Source organism: Eutrigla gurnardus (genome assembly GCF_963514095.1).
Source record: "Eutrigla gurnardus genome assembly, chromosome: 10".
Lineage (NCBI taxonomy): Eukaryota > Metazoa > Chordata > Actinopteri > Perciformes > Triglidae > Eutrigla > Eutrigla gurnardus.
The window spans coordinates 27,798,862-27,820,907 of record NC_139924.1 but is presented as its reverse complement, the minus strand read 5'-3'; the positions used below and the strand labels follow the sequence as shown (position 1 = coordinate 27,820,907).

The 22,046-nt window shown below is 39.1% G+C and overlaps 2 protein-coding genes across 5 annotated transcripts in view; both read left to right on the top strand.

The window, feature by feature from the left end:
• The window catches only part of LOC311019319 (CD166 antigen homolog A-like), a 35,565-nt gene extending 30,476 nt beyond the window's left edge, over positions 1-5,089 (top strand). The window contains exons 12-17 of one of the 3 annotated variants that reach the window (XR_014597794.1): positions 630-762; positions 1,738-1,767; positions 2,209-2,320; positions 2,910-3,047; positions 3,145-4,138; positions 4,250-5,089. Coding sequence is in view for 1 of the 3 variants with exons in the window: in XM_084018645.1 (XP_083874771.1) it covers positions 630-762; positions 1,738-1,767; positions 2,209-2,320; positions 2,910-3,012 (378 nt within the window). In the remaining 2 variants the exon portion in view is untranslated. Of the gene's footprint in view, positions 1-629; positions 763-1,737; positions 1,768-2,208; positions 2,321-2,909; positions 3,048-3,144 lie in introns of all 3 variants that reach the window. The other 2 variants (XR_014597795.1, XM_084018645.1) reach the window with 2 other exon arrangements.
• Positions 5,090-9,938: 4,849 nt separating this feature from the next.
• Positions 9,939-21,987, top strand: dyrk1ab (dual-specificity tyrosine-(Y)-phosphorylation regulated kinase 1A, b). 2 transcript variants are annotated; one of them, XM_084019218.1, is made up of 11 exons: positions 9,939-10,791; positions 14,522-14,718; positions 15,027-15,119; positions 15,319-15,507; positions 15,641-15,788; positions 15,893-16,179; positions 16,362-16,508; positions 16,848-16,988; positions 17,109-17,412; positions 17,571-17,695; positions 18,328-21,987. In XM_084019218.1, exons 2-11 carry the CDS (start codon positions 14,599-14,601, stop codon positions 18,913-18,915), a joined length of 2,142 nt encoding a protein of 713 aa, XP_083875344.1. In that variant the 5' UTR covers positions 9,939-10,791; positions 14,522-14,598; the 3' UTR covers positions 18,916-21,987. The 2 variants fall into 2 exon arrangements, with proteins under 2 accessions (XP_083875344.1, XP_083875343.1); XM_084019217.1 differs by lacking the exon at positions 9,939-10,791 and adding an exon at positions 12,762-12,833.
• Positions 21,988-22,046: the final 59 nt, after the last annotated feature.

The window sequence follows — 22,046 nt, the reverse complement described above, 5'->3', positions numbered from 1 at the left end:
GGGAGGAATATCAGATGTGACGATTTTTGACTTAACAAAGAGGACGTCTGTTTTAGTTTCCTCCTCCTCATCGTCGTTTGAGGAAGATCCCGAAAACAGTTTGTGTTTGGCTTCCTGCCACCGACTGAATGCTTATGTGTTATTGATTTTTTAAACTATTTTCTCGCCCGTTGTGTTTCCAAAGAGAACATCCTTCATTTCTCCGAGGCTCAAACACAATGACCGTCATGAAGATCATTTATTTGATCTCAAACGTGAACAGAACTCTCTCACCGGGAGGACGATGCATTTCTACAAGTGAAAGTTTATTTCCCCCTCCTCTCACCTCGTCCTGTAAAGCCTTTGTCACAGAGCCGATGATGTCACTGCTCACAGAGATGATGATGTCATTGCTCTCTGACGGGTGCTCACAACATGCTCTGGAGCACCTAAAGCTTGAAGAGGGGTGTTGGCGGTTCCTCTTTGTGTCTATGGTTTTTCCTCTCAGACTCGTCTATAGCCGAGACACACACACATGCTGCTACATCAATGCAACATCACCCCCTAGTGGTGAAGAAAGCACACTTCCTTTTCTTTAGTTTGAAGCCACATTTGTGAACTCTAACGTTTGTGGGGTTTCTTTCTCCCAGTTTGACGAGACTTCCTCCGCCGGCGGAAAGATAACTCACAAGATCACGGTGGTGCCGAAGGCCAACCTGACCGTCTCCTGCATGGTGTCCAACGAGTTCGGCGCCGACACCAGGACCATCAACGTCTCGTCCTGTAAGTACATGGCGGCGGTGGCGGCGGCAGCTGAGGTGGCATCCTCTCGTCTCTCTCTCTCTCCACTTCCCTTTTTTTCCTGAACTAACTCGGCGATCCGACTTCGAGGATGTTTTTCCACTAACTGTTCTTGTCTGCATGTTGACTTTATGTAATGTTGATTTAGCAGGTGTGTACTTCTATCAGTGGATTATAGGACCTTTATTATTATACCTTTGTATAATCCCAATAAACCCAAGTTACTTTAATCCAAAATTTGAGTCCAGATAACACGAACACGATGTATAAATACAGTATTTCAATCAGCACTTTTTGCCTTGAGGTATTTAGGAAGATTTAATGACTTACTAGAAGGCATGGGACGATTATCTTCAGTAAGAAGATAAATAATGATCACAAATAAAGGAGAAATACATTAAATACTGTAGTTCTATATCCTGTATTTTTTGTAAATCAGCTAGATGGATTTTTAAAGACGATATTTAAGATTATCTATGTTTTTTATCCTGCTACACTCCGATATCGTCCCGTTTCTCCTAACTTAACACCTCACTGCTGTCAGAATACTACATATATATATATATATATATATATATATATATATATATATATATATATATATATACTACAAATGCATGTTATTACCACTTTTAAACACATAGCTGAGCGTTAATATCGCTGTTGGCTTTCTCATTCCTGCGTGTTTGAGGCAGCATTTTCATCTCTTTAACCTCCTCATCACTCAGTGGTGTGTGTGTGTGTGTGTGTGTGTGTGTGTGTGTGTGTGTGTGTGTGTGTCTGTGTGTCTGTGTGTGTTGGGATGCTGGATTTAATCTGGTTCCTTCTTACTTGCATGCAAAAAGTAGAATAGAGTCGGTAGAGTGGTATTTATTTATTCATTTATTTTCCTGGACATCAAGCTTGTTTTTTTTCTTTTTGGTTGGAAGTTAATTTTTATTTTATATCTGATTTCAGTAATTGAGGAGGTGAGAATGGATAAACAAGGTAAGTTGTAGCGGTCTTCTTGTTTGTAAGGATGGGAGGGAGGAGGAGGAGGAGGGGGAGGGAGGAGGAGGAGGGAGGAGGAGGAGGGAGGAGGAGGAGTAAAGACTATGGGGGAATCAAATGTTGCTCACTGAACGAAGGCTGTTGATTACATATTTATTCTTTAGACAGATTGCTTTGATAAAAAGGAGAAATGAAGGAATAAGAAGAGTGTGGCGACCAGCATCCTGACTAAATGTCAACATTACCCATAATCCCATTGGCTGACCAACTAAGAACCTCTTGTCATTAACATTTTAAAGCCAACAAGTCATGACCATGAGCAGAGCGGATGTGTCCATCCATCACTGCCTTTACTGCACATGAAGCGGTCTTGTTTCTGGACTCTCAGACCCCGACGAGTCCTCCAGGTCTCTCACGTCCCCCCTTTTGTCTTTGCAGACCAATCGGACGGAAACGACCAAACCAAGCTGGTGGTCGGGGTCGTGGTCGGCCTCCTGGTCGCCACCCTGGTCATAGGCTTGGCCTACTGGGTCTACATGAAGAAGTCCAAGTAAGAATCATCACTCTCTGCTCTCTCTGAGTCCTGCCGAAAAATCCATTTAGTGACTCAAAGTGTCCCAGAATTCATCCTGAGAACTAGTACTACAACGGATTTACCATCATGCATTGCTCTGAAGAAGGCCTCTACATAGTCCCCTACATAGTCCTCTACATAGTCCCCTACATAGTCCCCTACATAGACCTCTGTCTGGTCCTACATAACCACATATATTATTCTTTCCAGGCGTATCAACACACCATCATATCATTCAGTTTGTTTATTTAATATTTCATATAAATGTGTTGTTGTAACCACTAATATTTAATATAATTGTGTTGTTGTAACCAGGCAGGGCAGTTTGTTTATAATATTTAATATAATTGTGTTGTTGTAACCAGGCAGGGCAGTTTGTTTATAATATTTAATATAATTGTGTTGTTGTAACCAGGCAGGGCAGTTTGTTTATAATATTTAATATAATTGTGTTGTCGTAACCAGGCAGGGCATTTTGTTTATAATATTTAGTATAATTGTGTTGTTGTAACCAGGCAGGGCAGTTTGTTTATAATATTTAATATAATTGTGTTGTTGTAACCAGGCAGGGCAGCTGGAAGACGGGCGAGAAGGAGGACGGCTCCTCTGAGGAGGAGAAGAAGCTGGAGGAGAAGGTGGAGGAGAACAGCCAGAAAGCCGAGGTGTAGAGAGAGACGTCGGCCGTCCTTTGGGAATGTGAAAGGTAGAAAACACGTTTCCGTCTTCTGCCCCAAACATAAAAGACGTACAAGGTCGTCCTCTGTCTTTTAAAACTTCCTCTTCTCCTTCTTGTTTTCCAGTAAGAACGTGGAACTTTTGCACATTTCTCTTCACCTTCGTCTTTGGGGGAAAAAACAAAACAAGTGTACATTGGAATGAAGACGCTTTGGATTTAGTTTCAGGGAGAATTTTACTAAAAAGCATATCCGACCCCCCATCACCCCTCCCTCCCCGACCCCCCCATCCTCCATTCCTAAAAAAATAAAAATGAATGGATACTGTATGTGATGTACATCGTCGTCTGCACTACTGATACACGTGTAAACTATTAGCATTCATGTTTGTTAGACCGGCATTCGGGGAAAAGTGAGGAAATGTTTTTTGTTTTTTGTTAGTTGATGCAAGTAGAACTATGACTAGACCAGATGCCTTTCGACCCCCCACGTTAGTCTTGGCTCTTTGGCCCCGGGGGGGGGGGGGGGGGTGACATCATCACCACCATCATCATCACCGCCGCCGCTTCTAAGCTTCACGCCATCACGGTCAAACAACCTCTTGCCTTTTCTGACGTTTCATTTCAGTTTTGTTCAAATTAAATGTTAAATAAATAATAGAAGAAGTAGAGATGACATTCTTGAAAGGGCTATGGGTATATTGTTATACTCTGCATTAGTTGTAGATGGTTACGTGACTTGCGCTGCAGGAAGTGAGCGATTTCTTTGGCATTACATGGTTTTTGTTTTGTTCTTTGAGAGAAAACTGTGATGTTTTGTTTCTTTCTTCAGATGTGCTGTAAGTTCGACAGGAAGATCACTGAGAGAATGTATCGCTCCACTCGTATCACTGGCTTTAAGTCCGACGTATGCCGGCGCGTTAGCGCCATTGTAGGTAAAAAAAATAAAATAAAAAAACGGAGCCAGGGGGCAATATCCCCAAGAAAAACTCTGAATTTTCTAGATTTAAGTCATATATTTTCAAAAAAAAGAAATTAAGATTTTTTGAGAATTAAGTGTTAAATTCACGAGAAAATAAAATATTCTGTGAGATTATAATCATAATCTCCATTATTCTGAGGTAAAACAAACGTGAATATTCTTTGAGACTATAGTCATAATCTCCATTATTCTGAGGGATAAAAACGTGAATATTCTTTGAGACTATAGTCATAATCTCCATTATTCTGAGGGATAAAAACGTGAATATTCTCTGAGATTATAAAGTCATAATCTCCATTATCCTTTTTTTTCACAGAACATTGCCCTAATAATTTCTTTTTACCTATAATGGCCCAAATACGCCGTCGTACTTGAGTTTGTAGTAATTCATTCTTTTTTTTGTTTAGCTGATTTCTCAGTTGGTGCTGAGGTACGATTGTTTATCACGTTGCCGTGGCGACGCCTCGTTATGGAGCAGAGAAGACGAGGCGTTTGTCTCAAAGTAGCCGTCAGGATGATTTTTTCTTTTTTTTGTTGTTGTTGCTTTGTTTGTTTTTTTAAAACTCGACCTGTAATGGCTTCGGTTTGTGACGTGCACCCGGGTTCATGTCTTCATGTCAGATTTGGGTCGAAGGCGAGGGAATGTGCGCTGCTGTACCTGTCACAGATTTTGGTCCTTTTTAATGAGCATTTTACTCAATTTGGAAATCTTATCAAAACCGGGATATTAATTGTGATCTATGTGAATTTGTTTTTGTTTTCTTCTTTTTTTTCTATTTATATTGTAAAAAAACTGTCCTGGTAGGCAAATCCAGTAACCACCGAATAACTGGGATTAAAACTAAATTGCTTGCAGACTTGAGTTGCGAGTCGCCGGTCGCTCGGCGGCTCGGCGTCTGGCTGAAGACCGGATCCAGCATGTGATCATCTCAGACCTCCGAGCTGCTGTATTTGTTGCCTACTTTGTGTGAAACCATCAAAATTGGAAGAATGACCAAAGAAAGTGAACATTGCCATGCAAGTATTGTAAATACCTGATGTTTGTTTTTGTACTTTTGTTTAAAATAAAGTGTACATTTGGGAAAAGTTATGTCCACTGAACATTAATTGTGTTCACCGTTTCTTTTTTTCAAATAAAGAGCAACGCTGTTCCGAAATGTTTTTTTCTTCGTATACGTGAAAGAAAAAAATGTAGTTGCTAAGTCGTTTTATGAGACTGTGAATATTAGATATTAGAATAAAGAATCAGAATAAAGAATAACTGATGTTTCTGCATCAGAGGTACAAAAATAGGAACATGTAGAATGTGACTTCCAAGTAATTACAAAATGAAGACGAGACCACGAGTACTTTAATGTTTATATATACTGTGTATATGTGAATATACAGTGTATATGTATATATATATATATATATATATATGTTCCACCAAGAGGGCAACATACACTTTCTGTTATAAAAGAATTGTGTCAAATATAATCTCTGGGGCACAAGACATTTTATGTATTTTTGTTTTGGTCTAATATCAGATTAGAGATGAGGACATTTACTTAAGTTATGTGTATTATCACAATGTAAGTATTTTTACTTTCCACTAATGTTGTACTTTTTACTCCACAATGTTAATTTCACAGCTTTACTTCCTAGATGCTTATAGCACTCTTTAAGATTTCATAGGTGCAACATCACAATGCTCCTTGCATGTGCACCATTAATAATAATCTAATTATCCCATGTACATGATAATATATGCTGTGTGTGAATATATATATATACTGTATATACATATATAGTGAGGGGTTTTCCTGCACAACGAACACTTTTGTTTTAGTATATTTCGCTGATGCTGCTTCTAAACTTTTACCTAACTAAAACATGTTGAATGCAGTTTTTTTATTTTTTTTATTTTTACTTTTGCTACATTAACTTATAAATAAAAAATCTGAACACACCATTAATACTCTACAATGGCAAAAAAAAAAGGGAGAAAAAAGCCGATTCTGTTTTTGTTGTGAAGGTCGACAGACAAAAACACCCCGATTTAATTTAAACTATTCAAGCTGGAAACATAAATGTCTTTTCCCCACACCATAACATGTTAAATAAGATGTTATTTGTTCAATAACCACATGAAATACAAGCCATTCACAGGTCGATGTGGTTCAGGGCCCTTTAACCAGTAACTGAAGCACAGTCTCCAAATTTAGTGTCCCCATTAAACTGCATAAACTACACAAAATAATCTTCTGCTGCCACCTACTGGTCAGAGGACATACTGCAACATGCAGAGTTTGAATCTTCACACAGCTGAAGTTGCATGAGCTCACATCAGATACATTAATTAATTAAAATAGGAAAGTAAATTACAGTGACATAAATGATATGCAATAAAACTAAAAAAAGTGTAAAAGAAGTAAAAACAGTGAGGATAGAAGAACAATAAACGTGAGATACATTTAGTGAAATTAATAGAAATGGGATATTGATCTGCAGAAGTGGGAGGAGTCAAACAGTTTGGTGGTTTTATTTTAACGTATTTATTTAATCAGAGCTCAGACAGTCAGAGAGAGAGAAAAAATGTATAAAATATTTTAAATTTATATCTTGTGTTTTTTGTTAACAGCATTATTAGTGTCTCAAGAAAATGTAATTAAAAATAATCTTCTAATAATTGGATATTGAATATAAGACTAATCCGACTGAAGAACATCACACATAATAATAATAAAAATTATAGTAATAATAATTACAAGGACTGATAGTGTTTTTTTGGATACTCAAAGACACTTGAAAAACAACACGAAAGAGGGAAATTGTACACATATTCAGTCATTATTATTATTATTATTATTAATAAATAGAAGAGCAATTGCTGACTTAATGAAAAGGTTAAATACCAACAATAATCTATTACATATTTTAAGGTTTCTTTTAAATTTCCCTACATTTTGACTAAAACATATTTATGAAGAGTGAAACTTATGAGAACACTTGTAATGTTTTCATGTTGCTGTCCACTCTGACTGTTGACTCTGCAAATGACGGTTGCCATGGCGATAGAACTGCTGAGTGACTCATCAGTCACGTAGCTTAAGATGAGGTGCTCCTGTCATTCAACCGCTTCCCTGAAGTCTATCGTGTAGATATTTCACGTGAGGAGTGAAGACCTTCGGATCAACACACTTTGTGAATTTTTGGAGATCGTCTCACTTTCAGGCTCCTGCAGCCAAACGTGTCGGTCTGTCTGCTTCCACGCTGACGTCGTATGAAAGAACACAAATTCATCTACATTTTCACCGGAAATGATGTGTGAGGCGTTAAAACTGTAGGAATGAGAGCAAGTTAAAAAATTATTTAGGAAAAGATTTTAGAAAGCTCAGAAATGCGTCACCATACGAAGATATAAAGTCTGCAAATGATGTTTCAGCTCAGCTTTAAACGTAGTCCAGGACTTCATATTCAAAAAGTAACTAATACAAATGAAAACTACAAAAAAAATTAAAAAAGCACACCCAAATCCAAATCACCCCGTTTTATATGGATGTATGGAAATATCACAAACCCTCTCTGGATTCATAAACCTGTAGGATGACATGTGGGAAAGATTTGTGAGAGTTAACCGTATTATAAATGTCTTTATTTTCTGAAGGCTTTGAACAATAAAGCGTAGTTTGACAGCGGTCATGTGTTCATGTTTGTGTGCTGCAGGTGATGCTCTCTGATCGACTACAGTTAACATGTAAAACAGACCAATCATGACATAGATGATCATGCAGGAGGAAATAAAGCACTTACTAAAACATCTGCTTCACTCACGTAATTTGATACGCTTTTGCTTTTTGTTTTATGGTCGTTAATCTTAAAGATTCCCGGCTAGAAAAATGTTGAGTGAATAGAAATGTAGGATGAAGTGTTCCTTTCAGCTGATCACTAACTTCACATCCACTGATAATAAAGCAAAAGTAAAGGGTGTGCCTTCTCACTTTTACACCTGCGTAACAACGCTGTGGGGATGGAGATGAACCTGCTATGTTGAAATAGAATCATGAAAATACACTTGAAACAGCTCTTATTGTGTGTAAGATCTAGAAATCCAACGTTTCCACCATGATTTAGTACTTCAAAAGGAGGCTGCTGCAGCAGTATTTGGAAACATATGGAAGCCCGTCACTGTCAGAAAAAAAGGGAAACTTTCTCAAAATAATGACACACTGCACCAATTCATTCTTTTTATTTTGATAAAGTTTCTCATTATTTTGAGAAACTTTCTCTTTTCTTATGAAAGTTAAGTTAGAAATGAAGTGGTTAGAATAAGATAAGTTGTTAGAAATGGGCTTCTATAGTGAAACAGAAGCAGAGAAGGATAAAGAAATAAAAAGAGAGAAAATTATAAGGAAAGAATATCAAAAGACAGGATGAAGGCCAAAAAATAAAGAAATGAAATGAAGGGAAGCAGGAAATATTTGTTCTAATTATTATTAATGTGACGACAGATTCAGTTACTTTTTACTTGAGTACATTTCACAACTGTACTTTTTAACTTTTACTCGAGTAAAGAAGTTGAATCAGTACTTCTACTTTCTCAGTATTTTTGGACACAAGTATACATACTTCTACTTGAGTATAACGTCTGTATACTTTTGTCATTTGTGAAGCTTTTATTTATATTCTCAGAGCTCAACAAAATGATATCACCCTTATAGAGACCTGTAATCAATAAAGCTCCATATCATCACATATCAGGGTGACAGCTCTCTCCATCAATATAATATAATAAATGCAATATTAACATTATATGTTCCTTTCTCCGTATGCGGGGAGAGAACGTCATCACTTTGCCCCCTCCAAACAATAAAATATGTATTTCTTTAAAGTCCCCATAGAGTTTGCACACAACCAGCAGATGTCATAGGTTGACAGTTTCACTCAGATCAGTGTGTGTGGTGCCCGGAGGATACTGGGATGTAATTGATGCATATAAGTGTCATAACAGTGTCAGACAGAACTAAAGTTAAAGGTTTATGTTGAATGCTTGTAGATGTGCAGCAAAAATGCTGCCCTAATAATGACACTTCCTAATGTTAAAGTGTCCTTATACTGCACAAACATTTTATTTTTGTAATTGCAGGTATGGCCAACTGGTTATACGTTTTATTTTTAAAAGTTATTCTGTCTTTCGGCTTAAGAGGTTTTCTTCATTATTTTCTGAAGAAAAACAGTGAGGCTAAGACAGGCGACAAAGTAAACTGAGATTAACCTTAATTCAAAGTTCATGTACTTTAAGCACATCTAGATTTGACAGATGTGTGGGCTATTAAAGGATTTTTGGAAGTACGTCTTTAAACAATAGTCAGATCCCACGTGAAAGTACAGCTACTCCCTCTGTGCAAAAATAATAATACAAATATGTATACAAGCATTGAGTTATTGTGATTTTAATTTTAAAAAACATTTTCCCCAGGTTATACAATCTGAGCATCACAAAGAGGGAATTTTACACTTTAAAAAATATAAAATACAGCTATTTTACATGATTAACATAAACCACATAACATAGTACATGGAACTTATCCTGAGTTTGGACTTATTTTCCAAATCACTTAAAAAAAAAAAAAAAAAGACAATAGGCAAAAGCCACAGAGCAACTTACTGTGAGAGAAGCGAGGACTTCACAGGGCCAACAGTAATTAAACGGTGACGGGCTGGTTTAAAATTATCAAAATAAACTCCTTTTCTGCCGGACGGTAGCAACAGAACCGGTTAACAAGACAGAGAAGGGGACACGCTGGAGTTATATATACGTGTGTGTGTGTGTGTGTGTCTCCTGTAACACTGGCCAGTTAGATTTTATTCGTCATTGGTACATCCGGGCACTTTTTTTTTTGATTGACAGTTGCCATGGCAACAAGCTAGAGCATCGCCATTTTGTCAGGAGGGTTTTTTTTTCTCCCCCCATCTTCAGTCTTTTCAAATGTTCTCCCTTCCCGCCGGAATAATGCTGCCAGTGGATGTATATTTGACGTTTTTGGATATCGAAACGCGTCCAGTGGACCGGATTAAGAAGATCATGAGGCCGACGTTTTAACATAGTTGTAATAATTAGGCGGCGCCGCACTAACTCAGTTGTCCGTGTCTCTGGTCCACCGGGCCGGTTCACTGCGCAGGTTTGGACCGCGCGCCATTTTGTGAAAATTGACACAAAATTCCTAACCAAAAATTTATCAGAGGACACGGTTTGCCGTTTCGTCGTTTTAAATGCTTCTGGATTCGACCGCGCCGTCGTCTTTTGTCGAAGCGGCCGAAGCTAAAATTTGCAAAGACAACGTAAAATCAGAATTTGGCGAAACGTTTATTTAGCGGGCAAGCTAAGAATCGTTAGCTCGAGGCTAGCCCCAAGAAGCTACAGGCTAGCCAGGGCTAGCAGGTAGCTAATGTTAGCTGCGTTCATTTTGTCAACTAGCTAGCCAGTCCGCTAAGGTTAGCTAGTAAGTTATGCGTGCTAGTTAACGCTAGCATGTTGCTAGTCATCAGCTGATGGTAAACGTTAGTTCAAAGTTGCTTCGATCGCCGATGTTGTTAATCAACGGTTTCGATATGAAGCGCGCGTTAAATCCGGCTGGTGAATTATTTTAAGGAGTTTTTGTGCCGATCGGAGGACTGTGGTTTGGGGGGGGATTGGATTTAACGATAACATTACTCGCTAACCGTGCAAGGGAGGGGAGAATCTCAAGCTGGATAAGTTTCCTCATCATACAGGTTATTGGACTTTAAATGAAGATCGTGCCATCAGAGGTGAGCAATTGTGGAAAATGTTGTGTGTTTGACATTAGCCGTCGTTTAGCCTTTAAAAAAAATCACGTTGACGCTTTTCGCAGATGTATATTATATGTAACGCGAATGGTTAACAATGATGGACGCGACAGTGAAGTTGCGAACGGTAGCTTATGGTATGGCGGCTAGCTAACATTTTTTGTGGCGCTGCCGAGTGTAGCGGTAACGCTAGCTTTCCAGTCAGTAGGTCAACGGACTAATTTGTTTTATCTTTTTATAACGGGAGCAGTTCTGTTAGCTTGATGTGAGTTAAGAGGGTGCAACGGATTGTGTATATATGGGGGGGCTTGGACGGAGAGTCATGCTGGTAACGTTACAGCTAACGTTAACCCTGTGATATTAAGACACTGTCATTGTAAGTTACGATTTAAAGCAAAAAAATGCTGGCGTGTTAGCTAACGATCTGATTTATTAGCAATGTAAAAATGTCTTAATTGTGTAAGGATGTGTGTATAGTTTTTCTTATAATTTTTTTAGAGTTGGTACAGTACGGAAGCTCACCTAGCTAACCTGGCTAACGCCTGGTAGCTAATTCGAGCTAACCTGGCTAATGGTTAACGTTGACTTGTTGACGAAACCAGCTTGAATGGGCCCCACAACCCTGTTGGCTGAACACAGCGTCACTAGCTAACGTTAACGCTGGATTGGTGAGAGATATTGCTCGCTTGTCCCGCAGTTTTTTTTATATATAAATATATATATAAATACACGGTAACGTTAACGACGACAAACGTTAAGCTAGTTAGACCGCTAACGGTAACGTGAGCCACGAATAGGTTTTGCCATTTATACGAGGAATTGGGAGGTACACACACATACACGACATGTAGCAAGAAAAAGGGGGACGTAAATTAACACTGAATATGCTTTCTAAATTCCAACCATGACGAGATCTACCCCATCATCTGTAAGTACAGAGCTACCCGAGCGCCGTCTTTATGCGCGGACATTAAGGTTTTTTTTTTTTATTGTTTTGGATGGATTACATTCGATCCGGTTCGGGGAATGGATCTAATCATTTGGGCGTGAGAAGATGACACATAGGCTTGTTACAGAGGTCTTCGGCTATCACTTATGATATGATAGGGCTACTAATAGCAAGCTAGCTGTCATTATATTTACACCTAAATGGGGCCCGTTGATGCCGCGATCGAGTGGAGGGAGCCAGCAAAGGAACTGTTCATTATGACAGTACTGAAAATAAAGAATAATCAAACGTTTAGCAGAGTTAAGAGCTACAAGTGCGCTTGCAAATATGGCCTTATGGTCAAATTCAGCTTGGATTTACCCATTAGGGTTAGTGGATTTAAAAAAAATGTATTTTATTTATTTTTTAAATGTCAAATTCACCTCATAGTTATGCTAAGTCTGATGTCAGGCATTCTGTTTATATAATGGCCTGAAACAAAACTTTTCTAGTTCCTTGTATATTTGTATGATACCGTAATGTACAGTAATGTGTTATAATGTAAGTACAGCATTTTCAGTTGGGCAACCCTTTTTTAAAAAACAACAAAAAAAGTATATTTCAAGTCATAGAATCGACTACATTAAAGGGGTATATTGACAATGGGCAAGCTGAGAGGAGAACCACAACAATATTAATCCTGATTTGTTTTGTAAAGTGTCTTGTAGTCTTTCTCAGTGAACTATTCATCCTTTGAGTTCACAAGAGCTTCAGATCTTTGTGTTTTCAAAATGCCATCGCACAGACAGTAACTGCCTTTGACTAATCAACAAGAGCATATATTTCATTGACTTTCAGCATTATTTTAGATTTCCCCCAAAACTTCATATATTTACCCCAAGTACACTTTTCAAGTGTTCTTTCGGGGCCCTCTGTCCCTTCTTCTCAACAGAAGTTTAACCACTATGTAGTTAACTCTCCACCAAAGATGCACAATGATAATGATCTCTTTTTTATTCTTTGTAGTGGGTTGTGGTTTGCTGCTGGACTCTCCTTCCAGGATGATATGAAATTTTACAGGAGATGATGCATCCAGGTTAGCAGCTATATATTAAGCCTGAACCCTTTGGTGGGAAGTGGTGCACCTCAGATCTTCTCTTTTCATTTATCTGGCTGTTTTGAATTAGACATCCAGACTCACATATTTTAGGACATCAAGTGACAAAAAAAATGAAACTAGGTTAAATCATTATTAGAATTGATCAATGCAATATTTAGATATCAATTTAATGCAGTTTAGCTTTTAAATAAATGACAGAGTGCCACATTTGTTTGACATAACTGTTTTCAGGTGAAGCTGAAAAAGCAGGAAACAAACTAGTCATCATGACATATCATTAACTTTAGTGCTTTAAATGGTATGCCTATAAAAAGATTAATACCAAAATGATTGGATTTAAGGCCTGTCTAATTTAGCAATATATATTTTACTTTTACAGTATTGTAGGTACCATCCTTACAACATGTTTTAGTAAAGATTTACACAATGAATAAATGTAAGACAAGAAAATATATTTTTTAATATATATATATTATATTTTATAAAATATATCTATTTATATATAATATTTATTTATATATGTGTGTGTATATATATATATATATATATATATATATATATATATATGTAAAATATTTTAGTTTCTTAAAATACAGCCTGTGCCTGTGCTCTATCATCTTACAGTTCCTCTTATTTCTGTCACTGGATGTGTATATTTTCCTTTTCCAAAGCTGGGTCAGCTTTCTAATGCTCTCAGATGGAGTGCAGGTTTTGGGCTGTGCAGCTATTTTGCTGTCAGGCTCTTGTGTTGAAAGCAGCGTCTAAGTGTGCCAAAGTTCAATTTTATTTCTTGTTTATTTCTTGTTTTCTCATTGGAAAATGGGAGCAGCTCTGCCCTGGCAACAAAAGTAGGCTATTTGCATACTGCGTTGTGATTGGTCTGTGCATTGATGGGCTTGCCAAATCACGCTGTATCTCTGTGGTGATAGGCTATGCTAATTAGGTGCTGTTGCTGGGATTCTGAATAGTGGTTACTGTGTAGCACTGGTGAATTGTGTTGTCTGGTGAGAGATGCTGATAGCTGCACATGCTATTTGATAATTTTTTGATTCCTTCTGGCTTAAAATGAAGGATGATTCACTGTATAGTGTGGAGATGCTTTATTTTCACCTCTTTTCACTGTTAAACCTGCTGTTTTGCTCCTTTTTCTTCACAAAGGTTGATATATTATTGCTATCATTTATTTTGTGCTTATCCTTTGATGCATTTTTCGGATTTAACATGTTTAACAAAAGACACTGTATTAATCTGACATTTCTCTTAACAATGAATTAATCCTCTTTATTGTTCTCAACATTTTATGATCATTTTTGTCTGTGTTAAAGTGTCAGCTTGTTCATTTCAGCATACAGAATAAATATTACAAATGCATATTTTGCATTTTGCATATATTTTTGTTTCCCAAAGGTAGATTTAGGCTGGACATTATTGTGCTCACATGTTAGATTAACTGGTAAATAATAATAATGTTTATTAGATCTGTACAATAAGAAGCCAGTATCTTTATCTGTTTTATTTTTGGGCCTTAAATCTCTCTTGTGGAAAAGGAAATCCTGCTGTTTTACATCAAGATGATTACACTTTCCCCTCCTTTGTGTGTTTTGTTACATATAATATTGAATTAAGATAATCTGTATCTCATAGCCGTGTTCATTTTCTTCTAGGAGGAGAGACTTCAGCATGCAAACCTTCGTCTGTCCGGCTTGCGCCCTCTTTTTCTTTACACACTGCTGGTCTTCAGATGGCTGCTCCAATGCCCCATACGCACCAGCAGTACAGTGACCGCCACCAGCCAAGCACTGACCAATCTGTTACGGTCTTACCGTACAGCGACCAGACACCACAGCTCACTGCCAATCAGGTACACTCACCCTGCCCTACCCCAGCTCTTGCATTGCTTTTAGTCTTAATGTGTCGTGTTACTAGAATTGCAATACTAAATGGAATATGAAAGTCTACGTCTCTTTTTGCTGCTGTCACTAGGCAGAGTAGCTGCTTGCACATGTTCTCCCAGTCTATTCAATATTGTGCAAAATATATTGTATGAAATTGAATGAAGGCCCTCCTAAGATTTACAGTTAGCAATTTATATAAGCCTGGCTATGTCCAAATGTACTGTGCATATTGTTTGTTTATTAAAAGCTGTGACTTTGTCATTTGATACTTCAGAGGCACATGCCCCAGTGCTTTCGTGACCCAACTTCAGCTCCCCTGAGGAAGCTCTCCATTGACCTTATCAAAACATACAAACACATCAATGAGGTTTGTTTTGCCTTTCATTAAACGCCTTTATCCATACCATCTGCTACTTTTGTTAAGATTTACAAAACGCTGAAAATATATATGTGTATAAAAAAATAATATAAACGAATATAGGACAAGTGGTAGACAATGGATGGATGGAAATAATATAAACGATTTTAAGTGTGATCATGTGAAATGTCTTTGTGTTAATTTATAGGTGTATTATGCAAAAAAGAAGCGACGGCACCAACAGGGTCAGGGTGAAGACTCCAGTCACAAAAAAGAGAGGAAAGTCTTTAATGATGGCTATGACGATGATAACTATGACTACATCGTCAAGAATGGGGAGAAGTGGATGGACCGCTATGAGATTGATTCCTTGATAGGAAAAGGATCGTTTGGACAGGTGCTTAATCATAAATTGCACACACAAACACGCAAATTGTCTTGAATTTAGAGGAACCAATGATTGTTTAATTTTTGCTCTGCATAAATGACGGCATGATGTTTAATTGCTTTCCCTTTGTTGGCATCTTTAGGTTGTGAAAGCGTATGACCGTGCTGAGCAGGAATGGGTTGCCATTAAGATCATCAAGAACAAGAAAGCTTTCCTCAATCAAGCCCAGATTGAAGTGCGCCTCCTAGAGCTCATGAACAAACATGATACCGAGATGAAATACTACATCGGTAATAGACTTGAAATACACCTTCGGATCTGACAAGATGTATTTAAGCAATTAAAAGGTTTTCCTTTCCTTTGACTAACGATACAATTTTGTTTTTTTCTGCAGTTCACCTAAAGCGTCATTTCATGTTCCGGAACCACCTCTGCCTCGTGTTTGAGATGCTTTCATATAACCTTTATGACCTACTCCGAAATACCAACTTCCGCGGTGTCTCACTCAACCTTACACGGAAGTTCGCCCAGCAGCTATGCACGGCGCTGCTCTTCCTGGCCACGCCTGAGCTCAGCATCATCCACTGTGACCTGAAGCCTGAGAACATCCTCCTCTGTAACCCCAAGAGGAGTGCCATCAAAATAGTGGACTTTGGCAGCTCATGCCAACTGGGACAAAGGGTATCTAGCTTCAGTCTTCCCTTATCAGCAATAAAATTAATGTATGCAGGAATGTCCCTGAGAAGTGTGTGTGTGAAAACGGTTGCTTCTAGACATCCGGTGTAATGAATATGTAACTCAAGAGTTTACAGGTAAATAGGGAAGTCTGACCGTCCGTTCTTTTCTTTTTCTTTTTTCCGTAGATATACCAATATATCCAGAGTCGCTTCTACCGTTCCCCAGAGGTGCTGCTGGGAATGCCCTACGACCTGGCCATCGACATGTGGTCCTTGGGTTGCATCTTGGTAGAGATGCACACCGGAGAACCTCTCTTCAGTGGAGCCAATGAGGTATAAGGAACTGGAATACGTTATTTATTTCAATATAAGTGAGAATTGCGGTGGTTTTATTGACATTGATTTTGTTTTTTATTTACCTGATGTCTAGTCTCAATGATTGAGAAGTGGATTTCAAAAGCCTAAAACGTATCTTACAGTACTTACACCGTTGCCTTTAGTTACTGTGGCCACTTGCCTAAGCCTAAATGTTTTCACAGTTGAAGCAACGCAGGATTTGATGAAATTTAACTTGACATTTACTTGGTAGAAGAATGTGTTCAGTGCATCTTTCAAGTTGTAGATATGCAACGTGAACGTTCCAGTAAACTAATATTAATAACGTGTTCCCAGGTGGACCAGATGAACAAAATAGTGGAGGTTCTTGGTATCCCACCTAATCACATAATGGACCTAGCCCCAAAAGCCAGGAAGTTCTTTGAGAAGCTTTCAGATGGTACATGGAGTGTTAAGAAGACCAAAGATGGCAAAAGGGTGAGTTTGGTTTGGTTAAATTTCTGATTATTGTGAAAACAAATGTCGATTTAGTGTTGATATACAGGAGTCATGGCTGAGTAAATCTCTTAATCTTTGTGTACTCTGCCTTTTCAACAGTATAAGCCTCCAGCCTCACGGAAGCTCCACTCCATCCTGGGTGTGGAGACAGGGGGTCCAGGTGGCCGGCGGGCGGGGGAGTCTGGCCATGCTGTTGCTGACTACTTGAAGTTCAAGGACCTGATCCTCCGGATGTTGGACTATGACCCTAAGAGCCGCATCCAGCCCTACTATGCCCTGCAGCACAGCTTCTTCAAGAAGACTGCGGATGAGGGGACCAATACAAGCAGCAGCGTGTCTACAAGCCCCGCGTTAGAGCAGTCCCAGTCTTCAGGAACCACCTCCAGCACCTCCTCTAGTTCAGGTAACTCCCCCCTGGAAGACTGCTGCTCCACTGGCCTCCATTTAAAGGAGCGAAAGACATTGATTTGTCATGTGTTGTGTGCTTTAATAAACATTAACATTAATCCAGCATTTCACATATTCAAGGCTGCAATTGTGACACTTTTGTTAAACCTGCAGGAGGATCATCTGGGACAAGTACCAGTGGCAGAGCCAGATCAGACCCAACCCATCACCACTTGCACAGTGGAGGACACTTCGGCACGGCCATGCCTGCCATCGATGGTGACAGCCTCTGCCCACAGGTCAGTAGGATAACCAGAACCTTCTGAAGATTCATCTGATGCTGAGTGGAGTTATTATATTGTAAATTAAAATTTTAGGCTGTTTCCAGAATATTGGTACATTTTTTGTGTGTTATTCAGCATGTGTACGGATGCTGCCCTTATTATTTCATGCTGTTTTAATAAAGATATTTTCAGAACGAGTTGAAAAGAGGTTTATACATTTGACTAATAAACAAATCCCTGAAGACATAGTATTTTTTCTGATCCTAATACAAGACTGTATTAATATAAAATTAAAAAACTGAAAATGTAATGTAAATGTAACCCAGTATCCTCCATGATGAGATCTGTTGATTCCTGAACTGGGCTGTAACTTGAAACTGGAGCGGCTTTGATCATATGCTTTCATTCTGTGTCGTCGGGTTCGGTCGTGTGCACACATCTATAAACTTCAATCATTAGTTACTTTGGCTCAGTGTGAACCTGCAGTGGGAGGAGGACTCACCCTCCAGTCTGTTTGTGTTTCATGATGTTAATCGACATCGTCGTAAATGAAATGTTTGAAATACCCACAGATGTACTTGACTTTAGTTTTACAGTTTTAAGCCCCATTCCACAACTGACTCTTGTTATTTGTTTAACATTGACAGGCAAGACAGCCTTACCCACCCCCGCTGGTGTGGGGAGGTGGCGTTGGACCAGAGTCCGTCACTGGAGAGACCCACCCAGTCCAGGAGACCACCTTCCATGTTCCCCCTCAGCACCCTAAGGCCCTGCATCCCCATTCACATACTCATCACCACCACGGGCAGATGATGGCTACACGACCACGCCCACGCCACTACACCTCCCCAACACACAGCTCCTCGACACAGGACTCCATGGAGGTGGTTCATGGCCATCTGTCCATGACCTCCCTGTCTTCCTCTGCCTCCTCTTCCTCTACATCGTCCTCTTCCACTGGGAACCATGGCAACCAGGCCTACCAGCTCCGCCATTTGCCTGCCGGAGCCCTTGACTTTGGTCAGAATGGTGGGCTGAGCATGGGGCTAGGTGCCTTCTCGAACCCACGGCAGGAGACTGGCATGGCAGCGCACCCTGCATTCTCCATGGGCACGAACACGGGGCCTGCCCACTACCTAGCGGAAGGCCACCTTGGCATGAGGCAGGGCATGGACCGGGAGGAGTCTCCAATGACTGGAGTGTGTGTGCAGCAGAGTTCTATGGCCAGTTCGTGACTGCACTGACATTTGGCTGTGTGTTCCCCCCTGTGCGTCATTTTTAAGGTGGTGTTTTTTACTACAAGGTGTGTTGAGAACAAAAGCTGCTCACGTCAGAAGGGAGATATCACTGAACCGCTACTACAGAGAAAAACCTTTGTTAAAAAGTATATATGTAATTTTCATCAGTTTTTCTTTTGCAATCATTAGGCACAAAATAATACTGCGGAATAACCATAGTGAGATTGAGACCTCCATCTTACCATTTCACCAGTTTCATGTAACCACCAAGTAATCACCATATGGTATTATGTGGCAAAATCTTCTAAGGAGCATTTCAGAGCAAAGTTTGAAGCTGTTTTGCAGGTAGCTGTTGGTGATGAAATGCTTGGCGTCCTCTTTTGGTTCAAACTGTGGACTGCCTGACATTACTGTTCCACTGGTTCTTAATTATTTTTGCCCTTTTTAAGTGAAATTTCTCCTAAAAAGCTGCTTGTAAATCCTGTAGCTTGACAACGAGGGGGAAGTGTTTGCGGTGATATTTCTTGTTGTTGGTCGGTCTTGTGTAACTCTGTTAAAGGGGAGCACATAGCAGTGGAGTCCCTATAGCGTGTGCTGGCCGGGTGGAGAGGACACCCTGCAGGTGGATACTGACACCAACCGGGTCCAAAAGGAGAGGCACCACCCTTCAGGCCTAGAGGCCCCGTAGTCCTACGAGCTGCAGCGGGGCCCGGCACAGATGAGAGCAGCGATGGGCACGGGAGACGAAAGGATCCGGCCCGGGGAAAGGAAGACAGTCAGTGGCTGGTTCTAGATAACCCTTTGGCCTTATGACTCATGGACTTGGAATGGGATGGAGCTGGACATTATCTTTTGAATTAAGATGGTTTTTCTCTATTTTTCTCTCTAGACAGCCCTTAATTCTTTAAGGAAATTAAAACAACTTAGAAAAGGTAAATAAGAATGGTAATTTGAGGCCTTTCTCGACAAAGATTTCGTCTTCAGCAGGGCCCCACATAACAGGGTCTTATTGTACACAACAACCTCCTAAACATTACTTCCTTGAAAATCTTATTCACTGGTTAAGGATTTTGCAGTGGAAAGAACTATCTATTCCAGAGTCTACCGTTTTATGTTTTGTTATTTTTCCCCTTTTGCATGTAGTTCCTCATCAGAACCACCTGCACAAGTCTCTCCATCCAAAACATGGAAACTGAAGAAAAAAATGAGTTAAGTGACTGCCTTTTTTCTCCTCAAATTATGCTGTGAATTTTACAAGAATTTATTTTCCCTTTGGATATGTTTTTATACCAAAGCAGTTGTTTTATAGCATATAGGTGTCTGTAACCAATAATGTAGCAGTTCACCACTTTGACGCAAAGTTTATCAAGATCTTATTTTAACGTCAATACAAACAGCTGCAATATATTACTTTAGCAAAACTGGAGGCCGTTGTTGAGACCGTTGGCTATTGTGTATTCTGGCCAGATTTGTTTGCAACGTTTTACCAAAACTGTTTCCATATTAATTGGTAGATTATTTTGGGAGTCTTTTAAAACTTTGGTATGTTAGAGAATTTGGTAGTTACTCTGCAGGCTCCGGAGTAGCAAAGATAGAAGCTGATGGTTTAAAAAAAAAAAAAAAAAAAGGAGACTAATGCGTTCTATTTCTGTGTCGTCGTTTTTTCTTTTGCCCCCATCATACTATTTCAAAGGGTTTTGCTGCCTTTCATACATCATTTGGTCAACTTGGCTAGTTTCTGCTGTGAAGCATGACTTAATGTCATCGTCTTGGCAGGGTAAAGATAATTGTGGCAAATCAGTTTGTGTTGAATGGTATTTTTCTGATTTGGTAGGGCAAATCCCCCCATGATTGTTGTCCTATTCAAAGGGAAAGGGTGTCCGTCAGCCCACAATCACATGCTTTTGCCGAGGCAGACACGCATGTCCTCAAAACATTAGTCAATAACCAGATTTTTTTTTTTATATCAGGGATTTTGAAGTGCTTTCTTTCTTCTGTTACTCATTTTTACCAGCTTTGAAATTAGACAGAAAAACCTGCCCACAGCCACCATTCAAATTAAAGGGCAGGCCACAGGTCATGCTGTTGCCATTGTAACGGAGAAACCATCATAAGAGACCATGCTTGGTATTTCCACAAACACAAATGTAAAGCTACCTATATTGAGATTTGGGGTTTTATCTGGATGTCAAGGTTAATTGCAAATTTGCAATCATTTTTCACACCCCGCAGAATTTGAGACATTTAGAAATTGCCAGTGGTTTTATTACTGGCACTCATACTGGTACTAAACATTCCAAAAATAAAGACTGAAAAAGAAAAAAAATTTGACTGCAGTGACTCGTAAGTGTGCGCCTATTTCAGATCATGCTGATTGACCTCTTATTTAGAGCAGTTGTCATGAAATGCAGCCCCTTTTTAATAGTTGAAATAGAATTTATGTATATATTTATATTTTTTTAATAAAGGAAGTATAGAACTCACTACCTTGCTCCTGCTGGTATGTTGATTATGTTTGTCAATTTGGTGACCATTCAGTGGGCAGGAACTCCTGTTTTCTTAGTGGCAAAACCTTGCCTTTTGGCAAAGGTACTTGACTACATCAGGACAACACTATGAGGTAGGGTTTGAATCAAACAGGGAAAGCTAGATCTTCAAACCTTAATAATTTTCACAGGGTATATTGTAAGTGCATGTACATCACAAACCTTACTTTTTGGTTATATGAGAAGCACATGGTTGGAAAAAAAGGTTCCATCTTTCATAAGCCTGTTCAGTTTGTGGGTTATACACAGACACGTATACTTGTTGACATATCTGAACACCCAACAGAAGTTGAAATCCTCTTATTTAATTTGGATTTATCCTTTTCATTTTTGATTTCACATTTTTTTCACTTTTTTTGTACATGCAACATGCACTATAGAATTGAACAGCATGGGGGAAAGGATAAGTCCATGTATCCACAGATTGTAAGATCAAGTCAAGACTTTGCTGTGTTTATGACAATGCCCTTTGTATTATATTAAGACAGTCTTATGTATGATATATAAAAAGAAGTTAATTGAATTGCTCTGCGTGTCTTTATTGTCCTTCCAATCTACGTTAGAGTTCACTATTAAACCCCA